A 23,365-nucleotide genomic window follows, 5' to 3' on the forward strand; every position below is an offset into this window, starting at 1 on the left:
TATATATATATATATATATTTATTTATTTTTAATATTTGATGTTGACCTCTAAACAGGAAATATTAGATGGGTTAATTAAAAGAAATGTTAATAGCGCTCTTGTAGGAAAATGTAGCATTCAATTAAGTTGTATATTGGGGGACAAGATATGTGTGTACCTAAAAAAAAATTTGACTCGGAAGAAGACCACCACCCTTAGCCGAAAATGGTAGATGAGATAAAGCCACAGACTGCTCAGTAATGCTACATAAATGTGGTCATTTATGTAGCATCATAGGGCACCAGTGTACTTATCACTTAATTGTCATTGCATAACATGTTCCTTAGCTGTCACCTTTTCTGCAGTGTTGTGTTGGCTGTAACCTTTTTTCACATTGTAGCAGCTATTACAATAAATCAAATCCGTAGTAGGCTCTCTATCTAAAGTTTGCATTTCCCAGGTTGGCTAACTTATCATGGGTAATATATTAGATGATGTGGATTATGATGAGTGTTGTGGATATTGTGGTTAAGCTATGTGCATACAGAAAGGCCCCATTCACACCTAGGCGTATTGTAATATGCGCATCTGGCGCGCGACCATCACGCGTTTTTTTTACTGCGATTCGCGGTAAAAAAGTCGCGCGATTCCAAAGGCTACTTGGCTGTATCCCAATGGAAAACGCCCTACAAAACGGCCCAAAGTAGTCCCGGGACCTTTTCAGGCGTGGGCTGTTTTGTAGGGCGTTAGGGACGGGCGGAAATACGCCTAGGTGGGAACGAGGGCATTGACTACAATGCTATTTATTTTTTTGACCGTTTTGTAGCGCGTTCGTCGAGCGTAGGACGCGCTACAAAACGGTCAGGTGTGAACGCAGCCAAAGAAAGGATCATGTACTAGATTAAATGAGCTAAAATGTCAATGAAACTTATAGTTATAGTATATAAAGCTCTTAGATATCTGGCTTAGTCTGGGTAAGATGCCATGTTTTTTAATCAGTTTATTTATCTGAAAATTAATTATTTATTGCATGTGCATTTAGACTAATGAATATGAGAGTCAATATAAATAAAAGAGAAAATGCTGAACTTCAGGCAGATATAAAGAAGAATGAAACAATGCAGTTGTTTATCTTTTTAAAATAAATTTGTTGTGTTTTTATAAAATGCTAGCACTGGTATGTATGAGTGTCTTGCTGCTGTGTCATTGACCAGGGTAGGGTAAGGTGGTGACAACACTGCATCCCTTCTGTCCAAGATAAGGTGTTGTCAGCTTTGGGGTGGCTGTGCTGTCTGACAGAATTGCGTGAATCCTGCTGCATGGTCACATTCCGAAGCCCCCCCCGGCCTCAAACTGCACCCCCGCCTACCAGAGGGGACTTCTTTATGCTGGCTCCTGTATTTTTCAAAGGAATCTGTGGCTAGAAGAGAAGTCCCATCTGCAACCACAGCAGAGGGACTCATAGTTCTCATTGGAGCACAGGTGCAGTGACATCACCCCACTTGTAGTCCATTGATAACTTCCTGTAGCCCAATCACCAATGGTCCCTACCTCTGTACACACCTGAGACTGGAGGAACAGTCTGCAGGAGCCTGTGCATTGCACATTTAATCCACTGATCATGGTTACAGAGCTTTGCAGGCTCCAAGGCAAAAAAAATAATAAATGCACATTTTTACTTTTATCAAGGTGTGTGCATTTATTATTTTTTTTCCAAAGGGCGGACTATGCCTTTAAGTGTGTGGAGTCCAATACCAGTACCCCTGCAGGTACCTCTTGCTTCTGGAGCTCCTGAGAGATAATTATTACTGGCTTGAAGCTAAACTATCAACTTTGCACAGACTTGAGCTGTATGGTGTCTCTGGAAGCTACTGATAACCGGCACAAACACTAACTCTGCTACCAGGACCTCTTTAGGGCTTGTTCACTGTTCTGAGCACAGCAGAACACTCTGAAAATACAACACATACCAGGCAATGTTGCTGTGCACACTATTATGTGTGAACTAAAAACTTTAATGCTTGCTCAACATATAACCAGTTATATTCTGCCAGATGTCAGTCAGTGCTCTTAAATCACAATTAGGCCATTTGGGGTTTTAAATGTCTTTTAGCAAAAATAACGGAACAGACTGTTCGCCCCAGTGCACTGTATTTTATTGTGGTAGTTATTTGCACCTTCGCCATCACCTTGGTGGAAGGGGGCCGGGCATAGCTTTGTGATGTCAAGAGCTTTAACCATTTATGAACCTTTTCTCAGCATATGTAGCTTTAGCAACACAATGGTAGCCAGTGGACAGAGTAGCTGAGCAGAAAAACTAACAAGAATACAGTATTACATACATTGCACATCCCTGTGTTGTTTGTCTTGTGTATTAAAAGTCTGTTTTTTATGTATAATGGTGACTGTGAACTGGAGGTCTATTCTGAGCCATTATATGTATAAATGTGGTGTGTCCATACTCAGTTTGGCCAACTTTTACTTTCCTCATTAGTTTAATATATTAGTTTAATATATATACAAATATATAATATATATATTTATTTATTCTGGACACATTAAAACTCCCATGCGTGTCCTTTTCTATGGTGAGAAATCATAAGAATTATAGAAATATATATATATACATACATACATTTCTAAATAGTGGTGTTGCATGAAAAAGTTTTTTAAAATTTGTTTGTGATATTTTGCTGTTGACAACAAGGTTTACAGTGAACAGTGCGTCAATTTCCTTTTTTTAAAGGCAAACTTCTAAAAAAACTTCAAAATAAAAACTAAAATAAAATGTGTGCATGGCTCCCATTGTTTAGCTCGCTCTTATTTCCACCTCTTCCCTTTTTATATTTGCCTGTGACTTTTTCAACTCATAACAAAGAATGCCTTGTCTGTGTTTATTTAAGCATCCATTGTGTCTCGTCACATGTAGAACGTTGTTAATCAGCTGTCAGAACTTGATTTGTCAAGTCACAGGCCTAGAACAAATGTCTTTGAATAATTCATAGAGCTCGATATGTGACATTTTGCTGTTTTTCAATGATGATATATTGTATCCCCTTTTTATTTCATTAGTTGTCTTGTGGATGTTATTCGTAAAGAGTAACATCATATACATCAAGTTGTGGCTGTCTCCTTGCAATAGTATGACAAAAGCCCCCTTATAATTTTACCATTATTTTATGATTTCATTGACATGGGTTGAACAAACAAAGTATTTTATAATGAATGTAACTGCACTGGAGGCATTAATCAAAGGGGTATACTTGGTGGAAAGCACTCCTGCCTTGCAGCCGTGGGGTGCCTAGTTGGAATCCCAACCAGGTTACTATTGGCATAGAGTTTGCATAGGTTTCCTCTGTGTATTCTGATTTCCTCCCACGCTCTGTCGCTCTGTGCCTTGTCTAAATTTGCTCTAGTATGTGTATGCATGCATGAGAGAAAGGGACCTTAGATTGTAAGCTCCTTGAGTACAGGGGCTGATGTGAATGTAGACTTTGTGCTGTGTACATTGTTGGGCTATATTAGTAACTGTATTAAGTAAATAAATGATTCCAGTATCAGTGACAGTATGGGGCACCCTTTCTGCTCTCTGTATGTGTCTGACAGTGAGAGATTACCTACGGGCACTGTGAGTTTTTGCTGTTGATGCAAAATTAGGGTTTATATACTTTTGCAGGTGGGGGGCAATGGGGGTTAATACACCCTTTTTTAAAAAGTAAACACTGATGTTTTGTCTTAAAGAGTCCTGACATTTTTTAGAGGTGTCCAAAGATTTGGTGTAGTTTGCATAATGCGCAATGATCTGTCTATGTAAGTGATTATTACAGCTATTAAACAGTGCCCCGGGATTAACTGACTATGAAGTCTAGGCTCCTTCTCTTACAAGAGCATACTGGTGATTCAGTTTGACTACTTGCTGTGAAAAATCAATTTACTACTAATGTTTTTCTACTAACTGTGCAAATCCATGTTTACTAAAAAAAAAGTAATCATTTTATTAGAAAAAGCCAATTATAGTATCTCTGCAGTCCCTCCACTCATTTGATTACAGTCTTTGAATTAAGATGGTGGAAAACACTTTAAGATAGCAGAGTGGCAAACAGAGGTTCTTTTTTTAACTGGTTTATAATAGTTTATCAAATAATAAAGAACTGACAATTGATACCATGGTTTGCAGAGATGATGGGCTAATAACCTAAGTCTCAGACTGTCAGAGGTAACAACCTGCTGTGCCTTGTGCTGCCATACAAACGTACATGGTCTGAGCCCAGTTTTGGGTGGAAGGCAATGATCCTACCAGTATAAATTTGGGCAGTGGGAAAAATGGAGCACATAATAAGATTTTACCTTAGCTGAGCTTAATTGAAACTAGAAAATAATGGTACTGTATTGGTCAAATCTAATTATTGTTTCACAGTACTATTATTGAACGGACTAATCGAATCTATAGAGACAGGGTTCTTGCTGCATGCAATGGAAAGGAATATTGAAGATGTTCAATTAAACTATATTTATCTTCATGTTTGTGTAACTGTTTTTATACTGGCTTCATGTTTGCCTGGTATTTATTATAAATTATTATGATAGTTCTTATGTTTCTCTGTGGGGTAAAGTAAAATCTCATACTGTTCCCTTGTGTGACTGACTGTGGCCCCTTTCACATGGCCAATCCGTCAGTCCCTTTTGGACCAGCGATTACACAGATCAAAAACAGATCAAAGGTGGTTGATGTGATGTTATCGACCCCTTGTCACTGAACAGTACTATATACACTGTGTGGCATATGGCATATCGCATTTGGCAGGCAGAACTGCTTGTCAAGCGCGATCATTGCAGTGAATGGGGCTGCATGGTATTGCAACAGAAAATTCCCAATGGTGATTTAAAATCAGTATCACCTCCTGAATGCCAAGCAAATGCTGGTCTATTCAGGTGCATTGATCCTAACACAAAGTTGATGTCCAGGTCCATTTTTATTGACCTGACAAGTTGTGGGCGGAATACGTTGATTCACATCTGGCCCATAGGGAATACATGGGTCTGGTCTTTACTCCATTACAAGATGGAGGAAGAAATCAGAATGGATGTGGATGCCACATACGTGGTATCCATTTTTGTTGTGATCTGACTCAGCAGAGTATCCATCTGTGGAATGGAGGGTGCCCACGTGAAAGGCAACTTAGATATCCTTAACCTAAATCTAAACTTGTGCTGAGGAACCTGTGTAGACTTCCTCTGCTGATCTTTACCTAGTGACAAATGAAGTCTATGCATTTCACCAGCATAGGCTTACTTTAAACTGCTTCTGAACAAAAGATTTTTCCAGATATTGTATGGTATTCTATAAAATGGTAGCAGGACAATCAGACTTGTTGCCAGTGTTAATTGAGTAAATGTTCATTTTCATACCTTCAACTCCACTTAAAATACTCCTATGTAGAATACTTTGTAGGGTACTGTCACCCTATTCTGCTGTGATATCGTGGGTTCTTTGCATATCCTTTATTGAAAAGCATCTAAAAAGGATGCCTTTCACTGAGTTTGATGGAAGCTACGCCAAATAACATCATGCTTCAGGTTTGATGTTCTTTCCTGGAGCTTAAAAGTGCACATGTGTTATAGGAATCTGTCACTTATTTGCTGCAAAGTGAAAGATTTTCTTAATAAGAAGGAATATGAAATCATGACTGTTCCACTCTATTTAGAGGGGGAAAGCACATAGCCAAAGTGAATGAAGAGCCTAAAAGAAGCACAGGTCTTTTTAATTATGTAGGATAGTTTATTGAAGATCTATAAGTATCCCGATGATTTTCAGGGATCTGCTTCCCCAACTTTAGGGCTTATTTTTGTGTGTAAACAGCAATCAAAGAAAACAACAGAAAAGAGCACCCACCGTGTGTAGTACTGATGATTTATGAATTAGCTTTTTAAAAAACAAAATTTGGACCAAATGTTGGACTACATTTTCAAAGATTTAGGCCAATATTTGGTCCAAGTTCACCCTGTTCACAGTTCACAGCCAATGTCAGTGTTCACTAACCCGGACCGAGGTCTGTGAAAGTTTGTGGATTGCCTGTATAGACGATTGCTCTTTTTTGGAATCCTTTGCAAGTTTACATGTCGCTACGGTTGTGAGTAGCCTTTCTGTTTAAAAAAAAAAAAAGCCAATTAATAAATCATTAGTACTACACAAGGTGGGCGCTCTTTTATGTTTGTTTCCTTTGCATGTTTGGATGAGAGCATTCCGATCTGAGGAGGAGCAGCACCCCTGTGTCAGTTCAAACTGAGATGTGAAATAGTTGATGGCTGTCAGCGCCGGAGGAACTTTGTTTGTTTATTGTTAGCAATAAAAGAAGATAACACTGGTAACAAAATAATTAGAGTACTTCTGTTTAGGAGGGAAACTGACCAAAAATCCTTGACATTGATTTACTAATGGAGTAGAGACTGTTCATGTTGCAAAGTGATTATTCAATGAGCTTAGTAAGTAAAGCTGTATACCCAATCACGTGCAAAGGAAAAAAGTAGGAATATCCTATCATATGACTGTGAGGACAGTTCCCCTTATTTACTAGACTTAGTAAACATTAGCTTTAAAACATTAACCATCTCTATCCCTTAGTAAATACTTAGTAAATCATATATACATCTGACCATTTACTAAGGTTCGGGTCACACCTATAGGCTATAACATCCAGGGTTGGTGAATAAACATAAATAAGGAGGTGCAAAGGACTCAGGGGACCTGGAATGCTTATCACCCAGAACACCCATTTCAGAATTCAGTTTGCAGTAATTGGATCAGTAAAATATAATTTCTGATTCATTGGAAGGGTTATAACACTTTGCGTTTTTAAATAGGCCAGACAGAGAGAACTGTGCCTGGGTAGCCAGGATTACTTGGTGCTCTCTAACAATATCACTGCATTATGCTGTTGCATAACCTGTTTAACCTCTATTCTGTCAGATGGCCAACACATTGTTCTTCAAAGTCCTGCTATTAGACAGATATTTATCAGGAATAATCCTGGTTACAGCTTGCATTCTACAATGTCACTGTATAGGAAAGACAGTGAAAAGGATGACTTATTTTACCAGGCTGTGGAATTCATTCACTTGCTGTATCTGCTCCAGGAAACTCTTTGTATCGCAGCTGTACGGTGGGCTATAAATAGGTCACATTTAAGAGTCCACATCTTTTCACTGTTGCCATCTTTTTTTGTGATCACATGACAGATGAACATATACAGGTTCCTAATAAATGACCACAGTTGCTAAATTATTACTTGTATTGAAAGTATTTTTTTTTTTAAACTGACAATCTTCAGAAAATGATTTTCCAGCAAAAAACAAATCATTTTCGACTTGTATCTTTATTGGTCATTAGTGATTGTTTTAAAGTGACACTAAAAAGTAGTACTAAAAGTAGTTAAACATTAAAAATGCATTCAAGTACCCTAACTATTAACAATACTGTACCTTATTTATGTATTACTCAGTTTTAGATCCTCAAATCATCTCTGAATTTGTGCTGCTCCAAGCTCACTCAAGTGATGGATTACAATCTCTATACAAATTAGTAAACTAAATGTGAGATTGTAATCCATCACAGGAGCAAGCTTGGAGTGGTGGCTACTTTACATCACACACAAATACCATGGGGAACAGAAGTAGCCACCCTCCAGTGTCAACACCAATTCAGAGATGATTCGAGGATCTACAGCCGAGTGATGTACAAATAAGATACATTTTTGTTAATAGTTGGGGTACTTGAATGTATTTTTAAGATTTAACTGATGAGTTTAGTGTCACTTTAATATGCAGAATACTTTAATCACCATTGACCACCAAAAGCCAAAATAGCGCCTGTCTACATTTTTTATTCTATATATTTGCATCTCTGGGCTGTAAACATGTGAAACAATGTATAATGGATAATACTCAGTCCTTACAGGGAAAAAAGAAAGTTTGTAGGAAATTAAGCAGAAGTCTGAGATCGCCTACACAATAAAAGCAGAATACAAAAGGTCTTTCTCAGTTATCGCTTTACATATTTAGTATGCAAATAATCAAGTATTTCAAAGAACATGTTTGCATTATAAAGTAAAAATTATTTGTGGGATAAAAATAAACATATTTTACCCGCTAAAAAACTATTTTTGTATTTGTGCAGCATTTTATACATGCTACACTGCATAAAACTGAACTCCAGGCAAACAAGAAAACACACAGAAAAATACATATATGGGAGCTGTTTTACCAATGGATTTCTATTTTTGTCCATCCATTCCTGAGATTTACACAGTTCTCTCAAATAGCACAGTCCTGTCTGTTCGGCAGGAAACTTGACTTTCCTCTTCGTCAGTTAAAGAGACCTATTAGTTCCTTAAAATATATAAAATAGCTTCTCCAGTGCTGAAGCCACCATTAGTTTCTTCAGCATTCAACACTTTCAGGAGTGTCGGATGGTCGGTCCCCCACCACGCACTGTGGTTGTTTCTTCCAACCCCTACATCACTGCTGTAACCTGTTGTGACATAGGGGGTCACAAAATGGACTACAGTGTACAGTGGGGGGACAAATACTAAAGATTTTGCCAGAGGCTGCAGCGCTGGAATTGTGAGAAGTTAGGGAACTTGCGCCACTGGAGAGTTGAGTATAACAGCTCTTTTATTACAGAGAAAGGCTATTTCAATTTTTTTAAAGCAACTGATAGGTGTTTTTTTAATGTAACAATTAGCGGTCTTGTCCTTCCCACAGCCTGTGACTGGACAGTGGAGGAGTAGCAGCAGACTGATGAGCTCATCTTTCTGACATTCTGCACTCCCCTCCTAACAGCACATCCCTTGTTAGCACAAGAGTACTGCAGTACAACAGACTGGCATGCTGTGCTGCTACTCCCTTCATCGATCTGCAGAGCGGCTACGACAGTAATATCAACAGTAATATCTAATATCAAATCAAATTTTAGTATTAACATTGCTTGAATTAAAGAATAATTAAATGATGTATTAAGAATAAAAAGGCACATTAAATGGTGTCTTTTATATGTGTTTGTAGGTTAGCTTTATACACAGATACTTGCAGTAAATTGTGGATTGTGGGCTGCACAGAACAAGTCTACCTGTTTCTCTTTATCAGAGCACTTGTCAGCTAATTGAATGTGGAGAAGTGTACTATCCCTGAGCCACTTCCTAGCTGTATATTATCATGGATCTTCCAGTGGTTCTCAACTCGTGGGTCGCGACCCAAAAGTGGGTAATCTTTTTTCCCCTCACTGTAACTGCTTGCTGCAGTTTGCATGCCTTGCTATGTATTTGCACGAGTTCAAAACCAGTACACCTTATAGACATGCTATATTATCAATTGTTAAGCTGTCACCGATTTTATAACGTGCTTGTAAATGCAATTTTTTTTTTTTACTAGACTCAACCAAAATCTAATTGGCTGCTTTAACTTTCAAAGAAGCATAGAATGCAGTCAGAGTTCATTGCACTTAAATATGACAGATACAGTAATACCTCGGTTCACGAACGCTTCTGTTCGCAAACAAATCAGTTCGCAAACAGGAAGTTCGGCAAAATTTTGCTTCCGTTCACGAACTCCAAATCGGGTGACGAACCATCTTCCCTGCTCTGAGCCACAATTTGATTCTGTTTGCGACCAAAATCGGTTCGTGACCACGTTCGTAGGGGTCAGAACAGATTAACCTTATTTACATTAAACCTTATGGGGAAATTTGATTCGGTTCGGGACCAATTCGGTTCACGACCAGAATCGTGGAACGAATTGAGTTTGTGAACCGAGCTACCACTGTAATGCGATAATGGAAATTTATAGAAAATACTCCTGGGTGAAATAGTGACTGTAGCAGCACACTATGACAAAGTAAAATGCCTGTTGAGAAGTGGCATATGGAAGCTGCCATACCCTGCGTTTCACATTACTTGTCAGGGGTGGACAGGCTAATATGGAATTTATTATCCAATCTCTCCAATCCAGGAGCCAGCATATTTTATTTAGGAGCCAGGTCCATTGACAACAACTAGAGAACCTCGAAAGTTAGGCTACCTGCCTTTTGGGATTTGTCCATCCAGTATGAAGTTGTTGGCCTTTGATCCTACTCATCTTCATAGTGAGTTACACTAGTATGCTTCTCAAAGTTTGTAATAGAAGCTTCTGTCTGATGCTTCTTTTACAGGACATTTGCTTCTTAGCGTAAATTGTTGGCGCTATATAAATACCTGTAAGAAAAATAAATAATATATTTTTTTTGTTCCTTGTTTTCTTAAAATGCCTTATGTTATTTAAAAAGAAAATTGAGGACACTGTACTAAAATGAAATGTAGGTTCAGTGATTTGGGCCATATTTAATTTCAGAGGAAATCATTTTCTTTGGTTTACTGGGAACAGTAGGACTTATCACCTGTTATGTTTTGCAATACGAGGAACGATAGGTACAAGCTTGTACGTGACGATATAACAGTGGCTTATTCAAACAATTAGGTGTTATCTTCTGGCACAGCGGTGCACTGACACAAAGAATAGTTCAGTTGTTGAGCTGTCACCAGACAGACATATTTCTGCCAAAAGTCATCTTAGCATTTCATATAAGCTTGGAAAAAGATGATTTTACATTTGGATTGTTTGGCTCCACCTAGAGAGTTTCCACTAGCTATAAAAAAGCTGTCATAGAGTATATTGTACATAATAGTTCACAAGCAAACAGCTATATTATGATGGCTGACTGAAAGAGGGAAGGAAAGTAAAATTGTAGGGCTGGTAATGATTAAAATGTTCCTGTTCGATTAATGGCATCACATCCTGATCCTCCTCACAGGCCGGTCTTTGGTTTTCACATGCGATGCACTCATGAACCAGGAGACTCACCGGCCCAAGTGATTCCGTTCAGGTAACGAAGGGAAGGGGGAGGAGTCCGGTGACGTCGATGTCCGTGACGTCACCGGATCTCCGATGGAAGACCCGGAAGCCGGCGGAGAGGTGAGTTCCGATCAAAATAATTTTGATCGATCAAAAAAATTAACCATTAATCGAGGGATTAATCGTTAATTTCCGCAGCCCTATAAAATTGCAAAGCATAGCATGTTATTTGTGGTTGTCAGTCAGTGATTCATGAAGACTTTTGGGTCATCGATTTTGTTTTAAATTGGAAAGCCTGGTTTTTACACCTAGGAACCATAATTGCCACGTTTTGACACCAAATTTTCCATAATCTAATAAGATTTAATAATGAAAAAACATTACTAAAGTGAGAGAGTGCTTTAAATATTTTACTGATATGTGTATGCATCCAAGGATGATAATAAACAGGCAGATACTTCGCCATAATAGCAGATATTATACTTACCATGAACAGCCAAAACCGGCACTAGTAGTCTGTGGTACAGAGATCCTGGTGCAGACAATGATCCTGGTGCAGACAACCCTCACACTAGGGGGTTGATTTACTAACCTTATAAACACACCATGAACGTGTATACACCTCTGTAGTGTGTTCCCTCCCAGCATGATCTATGGGAGGAATCGAAACACCTTTGTAGTGTGTACACACCCAGCAGGTGTGTTGTGCAAAGCCCTGCAATGAATTGCAAGGTAATGTGGTGTAAATTAGCTCTATGTTATGTTGCTTGCGTTGATGAATGCAGGAATGTAAATGCATTAGCTAACCATTTTTGTCTAAACTGTGAAGCAGCATTATATATGCATCATGTGCATGATTTTTCCATACATGGCATTAGTGGAAATATGCTTTTAGAGACTTTTTGGTTGATAAATACGTTTTGCTGTGTGAAAATCACACACACCTGGTGCGTGCGTGTGTTTAGGTTAGTAAATCACCCCCTAGATCTCCATGTAACCCTCACACTAAATATCCTTGCAACCCTCAAATTAACTCTCCCTGAAATCCCAGGTCTAACATTAATCCTTCCTGTAAACCTCACAGTAACGTTTCCTGTAATTCCAACTTTAACACTAACCCTCTCTGTAACCTTTAACAGTACTCAACTTGTAACTTTCACATTAATCATCCATGTAACTCTCACACTAGATCTGTTTGTATCAGTCACACTAAATTCCCTTGTATTTCTCATTCAAACCATCCCTGTATCTCTCACACTAACTATTCTCTGTACCAGGATCATTTGCACCGAAAACTTGCCTTCCTGTGCCACAAGATACTACCACAAAGGTCATAGCACCATAGTTTTGTCTCACCCATAACATCCCACCTCTTTGCTGAAAAGATCAACCTTAGCACAGCTGAAACTGGCATTGCAGTTCATACATGCATATTTAATGGTGTTTACTCCGCTAAGTCAACATGTGCGATAGAAGAACAATGATCCTACTACGGTCTGCCAGTGGTGTGTGGCATGGTGAAAACATTTATTTAATAATCTCAGAGGTTTAGAAATAACCTGAAGTGGTGGGTCTACATTTAGATTAAACTGGAAATCCTTTTTGAACAAAGCAAAATTGGTATCTTTATTTTACTACAAAGTGTAACTAAGTTAAGGGAATAATAAAATAGTAGTGCAATTTTCAGAAACAATACAAAGAAAACTCTACTAAAGTAGACTATTTATTGATACTTTCAGTTGTGACAATATTGTGTTTCTATAATATTTGTTTTTTTAATAGTGTGTTAAAAAAATTGACTTGATCTTAAAATGTATGTTCTGTACTGATATCGTATTTTCTTTGTGCGGCTGGGTAGGGCCTATGCTTGTCACACTTGTGTGCTACATAGATAATTTTTTTAATATTAATTACTCATTGAAGGGAGTATCAACCTATGCCATAAACAAGCAGCGTACACTACAGAACACGAGAAACACAAAGTATTCTTGTATGATTACAAGTATTGTTTGCCCTCTGAGTTTTTGTTCTATGTAACCCATAGCAACCATTCAGCACTCACCTAACATAACTTTAATTAACTAAAAGGATGATGTTAATCATGGTAGTTTACACATTACTGCTGAAGGTTGTTCTATTCTTACTATACATATAGGGCCAAAAGCTTGTGGATAACTGATCATCACACATATGAGCTTGTTGGGCATTAATCTGGTGTTGGCCCCCAGCTATAACAGTCTCCACTCTACTGGGAAGACTTTCCACAAGGAGTTTATCTATGGGAATTTATGTCCATTCAGCCAAAAGAGCATTTGTGAGGTCAGATACTGATGTTGGATGAGAAGACCTGGATTACAATTGATGTTCCAATTCATCCCAAAGGTTTTTAGTACAGTTGAGAGACCTGAGGAGGCCACTCAAATTCCTCCACACCATATTGGGCAAACCATGCCTTTATGGACCTGGCTTTGTGCACAGGGGCAGAGTCAGGCTAGACCAGAAAGTAACCTTCCCCAAACTGTTGCCATTAGGTTGAAAGCACAAAGTCACTTAAAATGGCTTTTGTATGCTGCATCATTTAAAGTACAATTCACTAGGAAGACCTGAGCTCAATAATTTGGAGGGTTGTTCAAATAACTTTTGTCTTTTTAGTTTGAAAAATACTGTACATTTTCATCCCTGCTGTTTCTGAGCAGTGAATCAATTTGTATACAAATGGACACTCTGCTTAAAAATCAGAAGCCTATCAGCTTCCCCAGTTCTCTTCAAAGTTGTAATTATTTATTTAACCCATTATAGATATAGGCAGGTCTACACTGTAATTTTTTTTTATAGTATCATGGAAGTGAATGAGGTAGAGTTGACAGTGCTGAGAAGTCATGTCATTTGAATTGGATGTACAGTTTAATTTGACATGGACACACTTCATTCAAGCAGTCTCTGTATGGTTTCGCATGAATGAAACGTCATTTAGGCTTTTGATCACTTATTGTATAATAAGGGCCTCCATTTGTTGTGAGAGACAGAAGGGTATTACTCGAATAATGACCCCTGATGTACTATTTTGTCTGGAGAAACCAATTCCTAAAGGGATTATTAGCAATCCAAGGTCTGCCTTGTGAGAACATCAATAGAATTATTATATACATTAAATAGCAGTCCTTTCTCATATGACACTTAGCTATATCATCAGTGTTCACAAATAACCTTATACGTTATTGGCAAGTTAGAGTATTTTTTGTTTAAATAAACAACAAAACAATATGACCAAGACTGTAAACTGCCCAATAAAACAGTTGTCAGGGGAGAACCTGCACGTGTTTTTAGGGATAGATTCATAAGAAAAGTGTAACTGTTTGGAAAGGCCCTATATTTGAATTCAAGAAACATAGAAGCACCATTACTGTTTGAAACACTGGAAAGTATTCTTTCTAGTTCTTCCCTGTAGCCAGGACCAGTCAGACAGTTTGCTGTTACCAAAATGGCTAACCCCTAGTGTGTAGGCAGGTATAAATGCACACTCTGCCTAACTTAGAAAACTAGAAAACCCCTGATTACATATATATTGCATACCTGGTCTACTGTAACTTTATCCATATTCTGACATCTTTAAATAGACAGTAGCACACTCATTTTGTTGTGCCTTTCCTATGTATGGGGAATGAGCAGCCTGATACGAATATTTGACTGCATTTACATGCTGTGCGTGGACCCCTAGTAATACTGAGCTTTAATTCTTGTTCAGGCATTTAGGGCCCACTTATATCTATGTGTTTTAAAGTGGTTTGCCATCGTTCTTAATGGCTCTAGTTCACATGTATGTCGTGCACTGATCTACATTGCTAAAAAAAAAGTCCATGTCTATTTTTTTCTTGCGTGTTATAAGGCTTTTTATAGGACATGTCTGCATGACAATGCACTTTCCCAAAGCAATAATTAAAAAAAATGCTCAAGTAAAAGCAGATGCATATACAGTGGTTCACAGACTTAATTTGTTCCGCAATTCTAGTTGCGAACCGATTTGGTTGTGAACCGAATCAAACTGTGATCTCGACTAGAGGAAGCCATGACCATGTGTCAGAGCAGGGAAAATGGTTGTGGTTGTGTTCGTCACCCGAAGCGAAGTTCGCGAATGGAGGCAAAATTTTGCTGAACTTCTTGTTCGCGAACCGAATTGTTCGCGAACAGAAGCTTTCGTGAACCGAGGTACTACTGTAATAGATGTGCATCCATTCTTAAACTACTTCTTTAAGCGGTTTAGTAATGTTTGAGACATACTTACGGAGGCATGTGTACTGTACTGTAATAGCTGCATATTGCCCGCCTATGCTATACGGCATGTATAGTAAAAACATTCTGGGTATTGCTGGGTATGTGAATTTGGATGCTCAGGCTGACTCTTCACCTCCTCATCAGTATAAAACCCTGACAATGTCTTTAAGAAGATTGCCTTGAGACACATGTCACAATTCATTTGACTAATTGGAAATGACTCATTAGCCAGCAGTCGACTTGGAAGGTATAGATGCTTAATGGGTCAACGGTCTCTTAAGTGTTTATTAAAAGAACACGAGGATGTGGATTTCCTTTGACACAGATAAGTAGGCACTAATCTGTTATTTGTTCTGGAATTACAGTGCTGAAGGGTGGGGCTCTGGAAGGCACCTACAGATTGAAACAATTCCACTTTCACTGGGGATCCTGCGATGGGCACGGCTCCGAACACACCGTGGATGGAGTGAAATCTGAGGCCGAGGTAAGCTAGTCTTGTCATTTCTCAGTCAAAATAATTTCTTTGAATTCTTCTCATTTGAACTCATATTCCCTTTCTTTGGAGGAAAAACCTCATCAACACTATAAGTGGTCTGTGAATTTGTGCAAATTCAATTTCAAAATCTCCCAATTGGGGATACAAATAGCAATGGAGTTTTGGCATAGGTTATTATAACCATTCATTACTCAAACCCAGACCAGAAAAATATGCTTTGACTGAAGTTGGGATGTAACCCTCATGTCCAACCTAAGGAGGTGCTCCCAAGCTTGGAATAGGTATAAATACTAAATTTCACTGAATTTTATATGAACTTGTTTGACAACCCTACTTCATCCCAAACTGATATTTCAGGACCGAGTAGGCAACAGATACTGTATCTGTGATTCAAGAAGCTATAAGAAGCCAGCATGTGCTTTAGCTTTTTGGTTGTGTATTCGGGTGGACCTTTTACCTACAGGTACAGCTTGTTTTTGTAGCTTATCCCCTTCGTGACTGACGACGTACAGTGTACGTCGCCAGCATCGGGGCTGTTTAAACAGACTCCCGGCGACTTTTGCCGCCGGGACTCTGTTTAAACTTGTAGAGCCGACTGTCGGCTTTACAACAGAAGCGATCCTGGCGACTTACCTGTCGCCAGATATACTCGTTGTAACCTCATCTTTTATATGTCATTTAAAAAATTGGTATTTTGTTGTGTTTTGGGGCATTAAATTAAATTTTTCACTAAATGTTGGGGTTTAATAAGGAGTTGCGCTAATATTGCGCAACATAAAAATTTGCAACTACCACCATTTTATTCTATAGGGTCTTGGCATTCAGAAAATATATAATGTTGGGGGGTTTTAAGTCATTTTCAGGCCTAAAATGTGGAATATAACACGTGTGCAAAAAATGAAAAAAGGGCCTCAGTCATGAAGGGGTTAAAAATAGCTCTTCAGAACAAAATGGTACTTACAAATTCTATGCATGTGATGAAAAAAAGAACTAGGAAATCACCGTTGTAAACTGCTCTGTGCAGATTTAGAAATGTGAGACCTTTTGGCTGCTAATGTGTGAGGGTACGACACATGGCTTGTTAGTGGTCTATAGGTTGCCCATACATGTTTTATTCTTTCTTTTATCTGTATTAGTGCTAATGGTTTTGTAAACTGGCGTTATATTTATGTATCCCTTATCGGCAGCTCCATCTGGTCCATTGGAATACTAAGTATGACACTTTTGGTGAAGCCGTAAAGCACTGCGATGGTCTTGCAGTAGTAGGTGTTTTTCTAAAGGTAAGTCATTATTCAAGTTTTTTTTACCTAAACACAGCATTAGAACTGGTTGCAGAAGAACCTAGGGTTTCTTCTTCCTCTCTTATTTTATGTCTTAGAGTGGCTTAATTTCTCTCCCGTTCATTGAAGGACACAGGGCACAGATCGGAGATCCTGTACTGTAGGGTAATAAGCCAGGGGGTTGCATATGACTGGGGGTCTCGGCCGCCAAGTCACAGTACTCCCCACAGGCTTCTGGCGCTGCGGTCGGGGGCGCCAGTCTTCCGCAGTACCTGTGCACCTGGATCTTCAATGTTCCCTGCGCAGCTGCTTGACGTGGATGCTGCGGATGGTCCACGTTCCCCGGCGGTATGTATGGCCCTGCGTGGGCACGTGGTGGTGATGGGCGGGTCGGTGGGGGTCTGATCTCCCTTTGGGCTTCCTGACCTCCTTCAGCCACCCCCCTCTCCTCCCATCCCCCTTCGTCAGCTCCTGGGGTGGCGTAGGGGTGTTGTGGCACTGTGGGGCCTTGCCTTGGTTCCTGGCGGCCGGCGAGAGCAGCTGTGGCTTCTTGGGGCCGTGTCCCGCTGCGTTTTTTGGGGTCGGGCTGCCGCGCTGGTGCTGCTGTCTCTGGGGCGCGTGGCCCGCTCTGTTCCTCCCGCGTGTGCGCGGGGGCCGCTAATCGAGCCCCCGGCTTCGTTTGCGGCCTTCTCGGAGGCCGCGGCCGCCATGTTTGTTGTGGGCGCGTGCGCCCTCTTCGTGACGTCACTTCCGGTGCGCCACTTCCCGGTCCCCGTAATAGCGCGTCACCCGGCCGGCTCGGTCTTTCACGCCGGGACGCGGTCGGGTGAGGACGCACTGGGACACGGGGAGTCAGCTACTGTAGAAAGGTCGTCTGCCTGCGGGGGGTCGATTGCTGGGGACAACTGCGGTGGGGGCGGTGACTGCCGGGGACTCCCTTGCCTTGCTTGTGGCCCTAGTTTAACAGGTTTGGGGCGCAAAGCTATATTACCGGGGACATGGACTGTGGGGACGGTCTGTCCGCAGTGCCCTGTGAGGGCTGCGGCCTCTCTTCAGGGACATCTCCCACGTCCCCCCTTTGCGCGGCCTGTACTTCTGCGCCCCTTTCCCAGTCTCCCTTGGTGCCTGTGGGGTCTTTGGGTGGGGGGTCCACCGGCGCTATGTTGTCTTTGGAGGCTTTTTCCTCCACTATGGACGGTTTTGTGTCCCGTTCTGTGAACCCTCCACAGAAGCGCACGTTGCCGGCCCCCTCCCCAGTCCTTTCTGGGGATTCTGAGGAAGAGGGGGAAATTTCGGCGGTGGCCGCGCAGCCCGACCTGGGGGATTCCTCCCAGGCGGAGTCTGCTAGTGACGAAGAGTCGGGGACTGCCCTTATATTACAGGAACGCGAATTGGTCACGGCCTTGGTTCGCGCTGTGCGGGAAACTCTTAAAATTGAGGAGACTCCGAGCTCTTCGGCACTCCCGCCGGTTCCTTTTGGGACGCACAGGAGTAGGCGTTCCACTAAGGTTTTCCCTTACGTTCCTTTTTTTGATGACTTTGTCTACAAGGAGTGGAAGCGCCCGAGCAAGTGGTTTTCCGTCCCCAAACGCTTCTCGATTCGTTATCCTTTTGAGGAGTCCTTCCTGTCCAAGTGGTCTACTCCCCCCGCGGTGGATCCGCCGGTTTCTCGCCTGAACAAGGCTACGGTCATCCCGGTGGAGGATTCGCCTTCCTTTTGGGATCCCTCGGATAGGAAGGCGGAGGCAGTGGCGCGTACTATGTACTCGGTTTCCGGGGCTCTGTTGCGCCCCGTGTTGGCTTCGGCCCTGGTCTCCCAGACCTTGACTGAGTGGATGAAGATGCTGCGTCAGGGTCTTGCAGAAGAAAACGTGTCTCCTGCTTATGTCGACATTACGGAACAGGTGGTGCAGGGTCTGCAATACCTGTGTAATTCGGCCTTGGATGCTGCACCGTTGGTTTCCAAGCTGCCTGTGTCGGCGGTTACTCTTAGGCGCCTCCTCTGGCTTAAATGCTGGTCGGCTGACCAGGCTTCCAAGAAGGCTCTGACGGAGCTCCCCTTTACGGGGGAGCATCTGTTCGGGACTACCTTGGATGAGATCATTAAGGATTTGACGGGCGGTAAGAGTACCTTCCTACCTCAATCTAAAAAGCCTAGGGAACAGCGGCGGAAGCCGGGTCCTTCCTTTTCGGCTCACAAGCAGCTTTTTCGTCCGCCTCCGCCCTCTGAGAAGGGCGGGAAGTTCAACAGACCGCCGCCTTCCCAGGCCGCCAAACGCCCCTGGCAGCCCAGGAACGCCAAGCCCCAGGGTAAGCCCACCTCGGCATGAAGGCCTTCCCCCATCCCGGGATTCCAGGGTGGGGGGACGTCTTCGGCTCTTTGCAAGCCGCTGGCTGTCCCGCGTCTCCGACACCTGGGTGCGGGAATTGGTGTCCTTCCAACACCCGTCTTCCCCCCTGTATTGAGTACGAGCATCAATATTTTTTCTTTCAGTACTCACCGATACCGCATTCTGATACCGGAAGTCCCATTAAGGAAGCCAGGCGGCTTTCGTGTAATGACTCGCCACCTGGTTTCCTGATTAGCAGGGAAGCCATCCCCATGCTTCTCGTCATGAGCATGGAGTACATGAGGTGACGAGGGAGCATGAAGCTGGCTTCCTGGCCAATCAGAAAGCTGGGCACCGCATCATTACACAGGGCCCGGCTTCCAGATTGGCCAGCTTCCCGACCAATCAGGAAGCCGGGCAGGGAGTCATTACACGCTGCCCGGCTTCCTGATTGGCCAGGAAGTGACGAGAGATTGGCCAGGAAGTCATCGCAAGTGACGAGAGAGCATGGAGCCGGCTTCCCAACCAATCAGGAAGCCGGGCAGCGTGTAATGATGCGCTGCCCGGCTTCCTGATACAGGAAGTATCGGGCTAGGCATCGGAGCATTTGGGCGAGTACGGGTACTCTCCCAAATACTCAGCATTGGCACCAATACCGATACCATTATTGGTGCATCCCAAGTCAAAACCCTGAGCAGAATTTTCTGCAACATGGGTAATAATTACTTTTTTAAAAGGTAATTTATTGCAACAAGGACCTGGAGTGGTCTGTTTGCTGGGCGGGAGGTAGATTGTGGCCTTACTATGACAGATCACATCCCTGTTTTAAGGAAAGGAAGCAAATAGATTTACTGTTACTATGCCACACCAGTGTAATTTATTCCCAGTGAATTGATAGACTGTATTTTTTGGGTCCAGCTTCACAAATTTGTGTTAATGTAATGTGTCAATGTGTTTTTGTGTTAATGTAAGAAGATGTTCTTCCACTCTGATATTTGGGAGGCATGTAAGGAATGTGGTTGTATTTCCAATCTTTTTTTGTAATGATAATATTACTGAGTTGGATTTGTGTAATGTGTATATGGCTTGTGTATTGTATAAACACAATAGCGGAGGAAATTATGGTTGTAAAAAGCACTATCATACCATTTAACTGCTGTGCAACAGTTTACAGTATACTGCGGTAGTTCTAAGTATACACAAAGTTGTTGTATTGTATACAGATCAATGCAGGAATACACATATCGGGTATTGCATAAAATATGATCATAAACTTGTTGAATGGAGTTCAGAGAAAAATAGTCATCAGGTAAAGGTGCAAATATTTTAGAAATCCAGTGAGTGAGGCATTCACTTCCTGCTATATAAACATGCCATTTACCTAGAAGTCATTTCTGCTTTTGAAGAGACTTGTTTGCATACGAATCCCAGGAAACCTTGTGTGACCTTCACCGTTTCTGCTTTGTGTCTTTCGACAGCCATTTATCAGAAAGGGAATTAAAGATGTCTTAAAGTAGTTTTAAACTCTAAACCTTTTTTTCAATAACGAATCCAGATCAAACAAATATACTGTACATTGCTCAGCAAAGTATATTTTTGCATTTTTGCCCAAACACAGAAATCATATTTCCAAACAACTGGCTTGAACTCTCTCAGCACGGCTTACCTGAACTTCCTGTCCAGTACAAGATCACAAAGGGCAGCACAGTCTCCAGCAGCTGTCCATCTACTAGCTTGAAGAAGGGAGAAGAAAAGAGGGAGGAAGGTGGAGAGGGGGCCAGGGGGGAGGGAAATGGCTTGTTTTGCTGTGCCTGTGTTTTTGTGAAGACACACACAGCTTACTAGCACACACAAAGATGGCTACATAGGACCCTGCAAGGGAAAGGAACCACCCTAAAATAGGAAGTCAGGGCAAGTGCTTAGAGGACCAGCTGATTCTGCTGGAAACTAAAACGTTTACACATCAAGGAGCAGTATCTATTTTATGTGATTTGATCAGCATTTGAAATACCTTAATACCATTTTGTAATATTGTAATATACAGTAACTTTAACGCAGAAGAAAGAGGGGGACAAAGCAAGGTAGCATATTCGCCCCCTCCTTCCCTTTTCTTGATATTGATGAGGATTGCAGAAGACACAGAAAAGCTGCCCTGTTTGCATACCCTGTAGTAGCATGGCAACATCAGACACCAAAAGCATACAAGTATATCTCCCATTGTGAATTAACATCTAGGTGCACAGCTTTGACCCATTGACCTATCCCCTGGTTTATTGCAGGAGCAAAATGGTTATAGCTGAGCCCCCTGGACATTCATAACCCTGAGCTGGCCACTCACCTATCCATTTATGCTAAACTGTGTGGATGGAGGAATTTCCTACTGGGCTAAGCTTCAGTATCTTGCTAGTCGGCCCCGCTGGCTCTCAAAACACCTGAACAATGCCTGCATCCAATCAGATTGTTCAGGTACTTTAACAGCCAGCGGGGCCGACTAGCAAGATACTGAAGCTTGGCCCAGCGGGAGATTCCTCTGTCCAGAATTCCTAGTTTTCTGGTCATGTGATGCATGGTGTTGCCAATCTTTCTTTGTTACCAGCAATGGCTTCACACAGAGCTTTAACAAAATGTCAGAGACAGCAAAGGAAAAGCAAAAAATAAGCCTTGACTGTGTGATATGAGGCTACTCAAATTTAATAGATTCCTAAAGAGGAACTTTACCCACCAATTCAATGTCTCCCAAAACAGTTACTTTCAAAACAAGCCAACTGTCAGCCGGTGTTAACCTCTAAGTCTGGCATATTATTAAATAGAGGTGAAGTGGGATATTATTTAAAGATTGTTCTTCAATATGGCCGTAACATTAGTAAACGTGTCATAGGCCTGTGCCATGCAAACTGAGCATATGAAGTCAAAAAAGCACATACCTAGAGATTATATTCAGTGAATATTACATGTAAAAATGATTGGCAGAACCAAAGGCAAAGAGATAAAGGTAGCTGAAGTTATATCCAGTTCCTAACTTTTTCTTGTAAAAGACAAACTTTTCCTGTGCTTATAACCATCCTTTATGCTTCTCTGTTGTGTAGTGGAGATGGTCATACCATTTAGGGAACAGTAGGTTAGCTAGGTAGGGGTTCTGCATCCTTTTTAAAGGAAAATTTAAACATGTGCTTATAACTTCAGCTTCTTAGATGTCTATTACCTCTACTTCTGTTTATGTCTTTTTTCATCATGTGCGCAAATTGAATTGCGCACATGAGAGAGGTAAACTTTAACTGGAAATGTTATAGAATCAGGAGCAAGGTACAAAGTTGTACACTGCCACTCTGCTTCACAAAGCATATTCAAAGGATATCATTTAACAGTATCTCGTATATGACTATAATTTGCTAGATTTGAACTGTTTGCCTCCTATGGACTATGTATAATAAAGAATGTATGTGTACTAATGTACTGCAGGGAGCCCCCTTTCCTTTGCAAGACCTTCCCTTTTCATTGTATGTGTACAGTTCACCCAGTGAGCCATTCTACTAAGAGGTGTGTAAGCAGATGTTGATTTTTTCTTGTATAGTATAAATTGCTGTCACCTTCCCTCGTATTTGTAGACTAGACATGACCAGCAAGCCCTGGCACTCTCCATCTGTTCCTGTCATGGAAGAAACACATTAACTTTCTATGAATTCTTCAGAAGCTATTAATACATTATTTTCTGCTTTTCTAATGTTCGTGAGACATTATGCAATTTATCTCTGTGGAGATATGTAGAATATCAAGCCACTGGTAAACAGATCTGTACCTAAGAATGCTGGCAAGGGAGACCCTCATTGGAGGAACTTGTATACCCTCTGTAAAGCAGGCATTGGTGGCATGCGTACAACCTCTATAGAGCAGGCGTTGATTCAGTATAGAAGGTATTAGTTGTGCGTGTACACTCTCTGTATAGCAAGTGGTGATGATGCATGTATACCCTCTGTACAGAGGGTATTGGTGATGCATGTATACCCTCTGTATAGTGGGTACTGGTAATGCATGTATACCCTCTGTATAGTGTGTATTGGTGAGGCATTTATACCCCCTGCATAGTGGGTATTGGTGATGCATGTATACCCTCTGTATAGTGAGTAT

The 23,365-nt window shown here is 41.3% G+C and overlaps 1 protein-coding gene across 1 annotated transcript in view; it reads left to right on the top strand.

The window, feature by feature from the left end:
• Positions 1 to 23,365, top strand: part of LOC108786473 (carbonic anhydrase 2-like) — a 41,750-nt gene that overhangs the window by 13,228 nt on the left and 5,157 nt on the right. The window contains exons 4-5 of the mRNA XM_018555779.1: positions 15,500 to 15,618; positions 16,818 to 16,910. Of these exons, the coding sequence (XP_018411281.1) occupies positions 15,500 to 15,618; positions 16,818 to 16,910 (212 nt within the window). The remainder of the gene's footprint in view (positions 1 to 15,499; positions 15,619 to 16,817; positions 16,911 to 23,365) is intronic.

This window comes from Nanorana parkeri, unplaced genomic scaffold, assembly GCF_000935625.1.
Source record: "Nanorana parkeri isolate BGI_ZX_2015 unplaced genomic scaffold, ASM93562v1 scaffold213, whole genome shotgun sequence".
Classification (NCBI taxonomy): Eukaryota; Metazoa; Chordata; class Amphibia; order Anura; family Dicroglossidae; genus Nanorana; species Nanorana parkeri.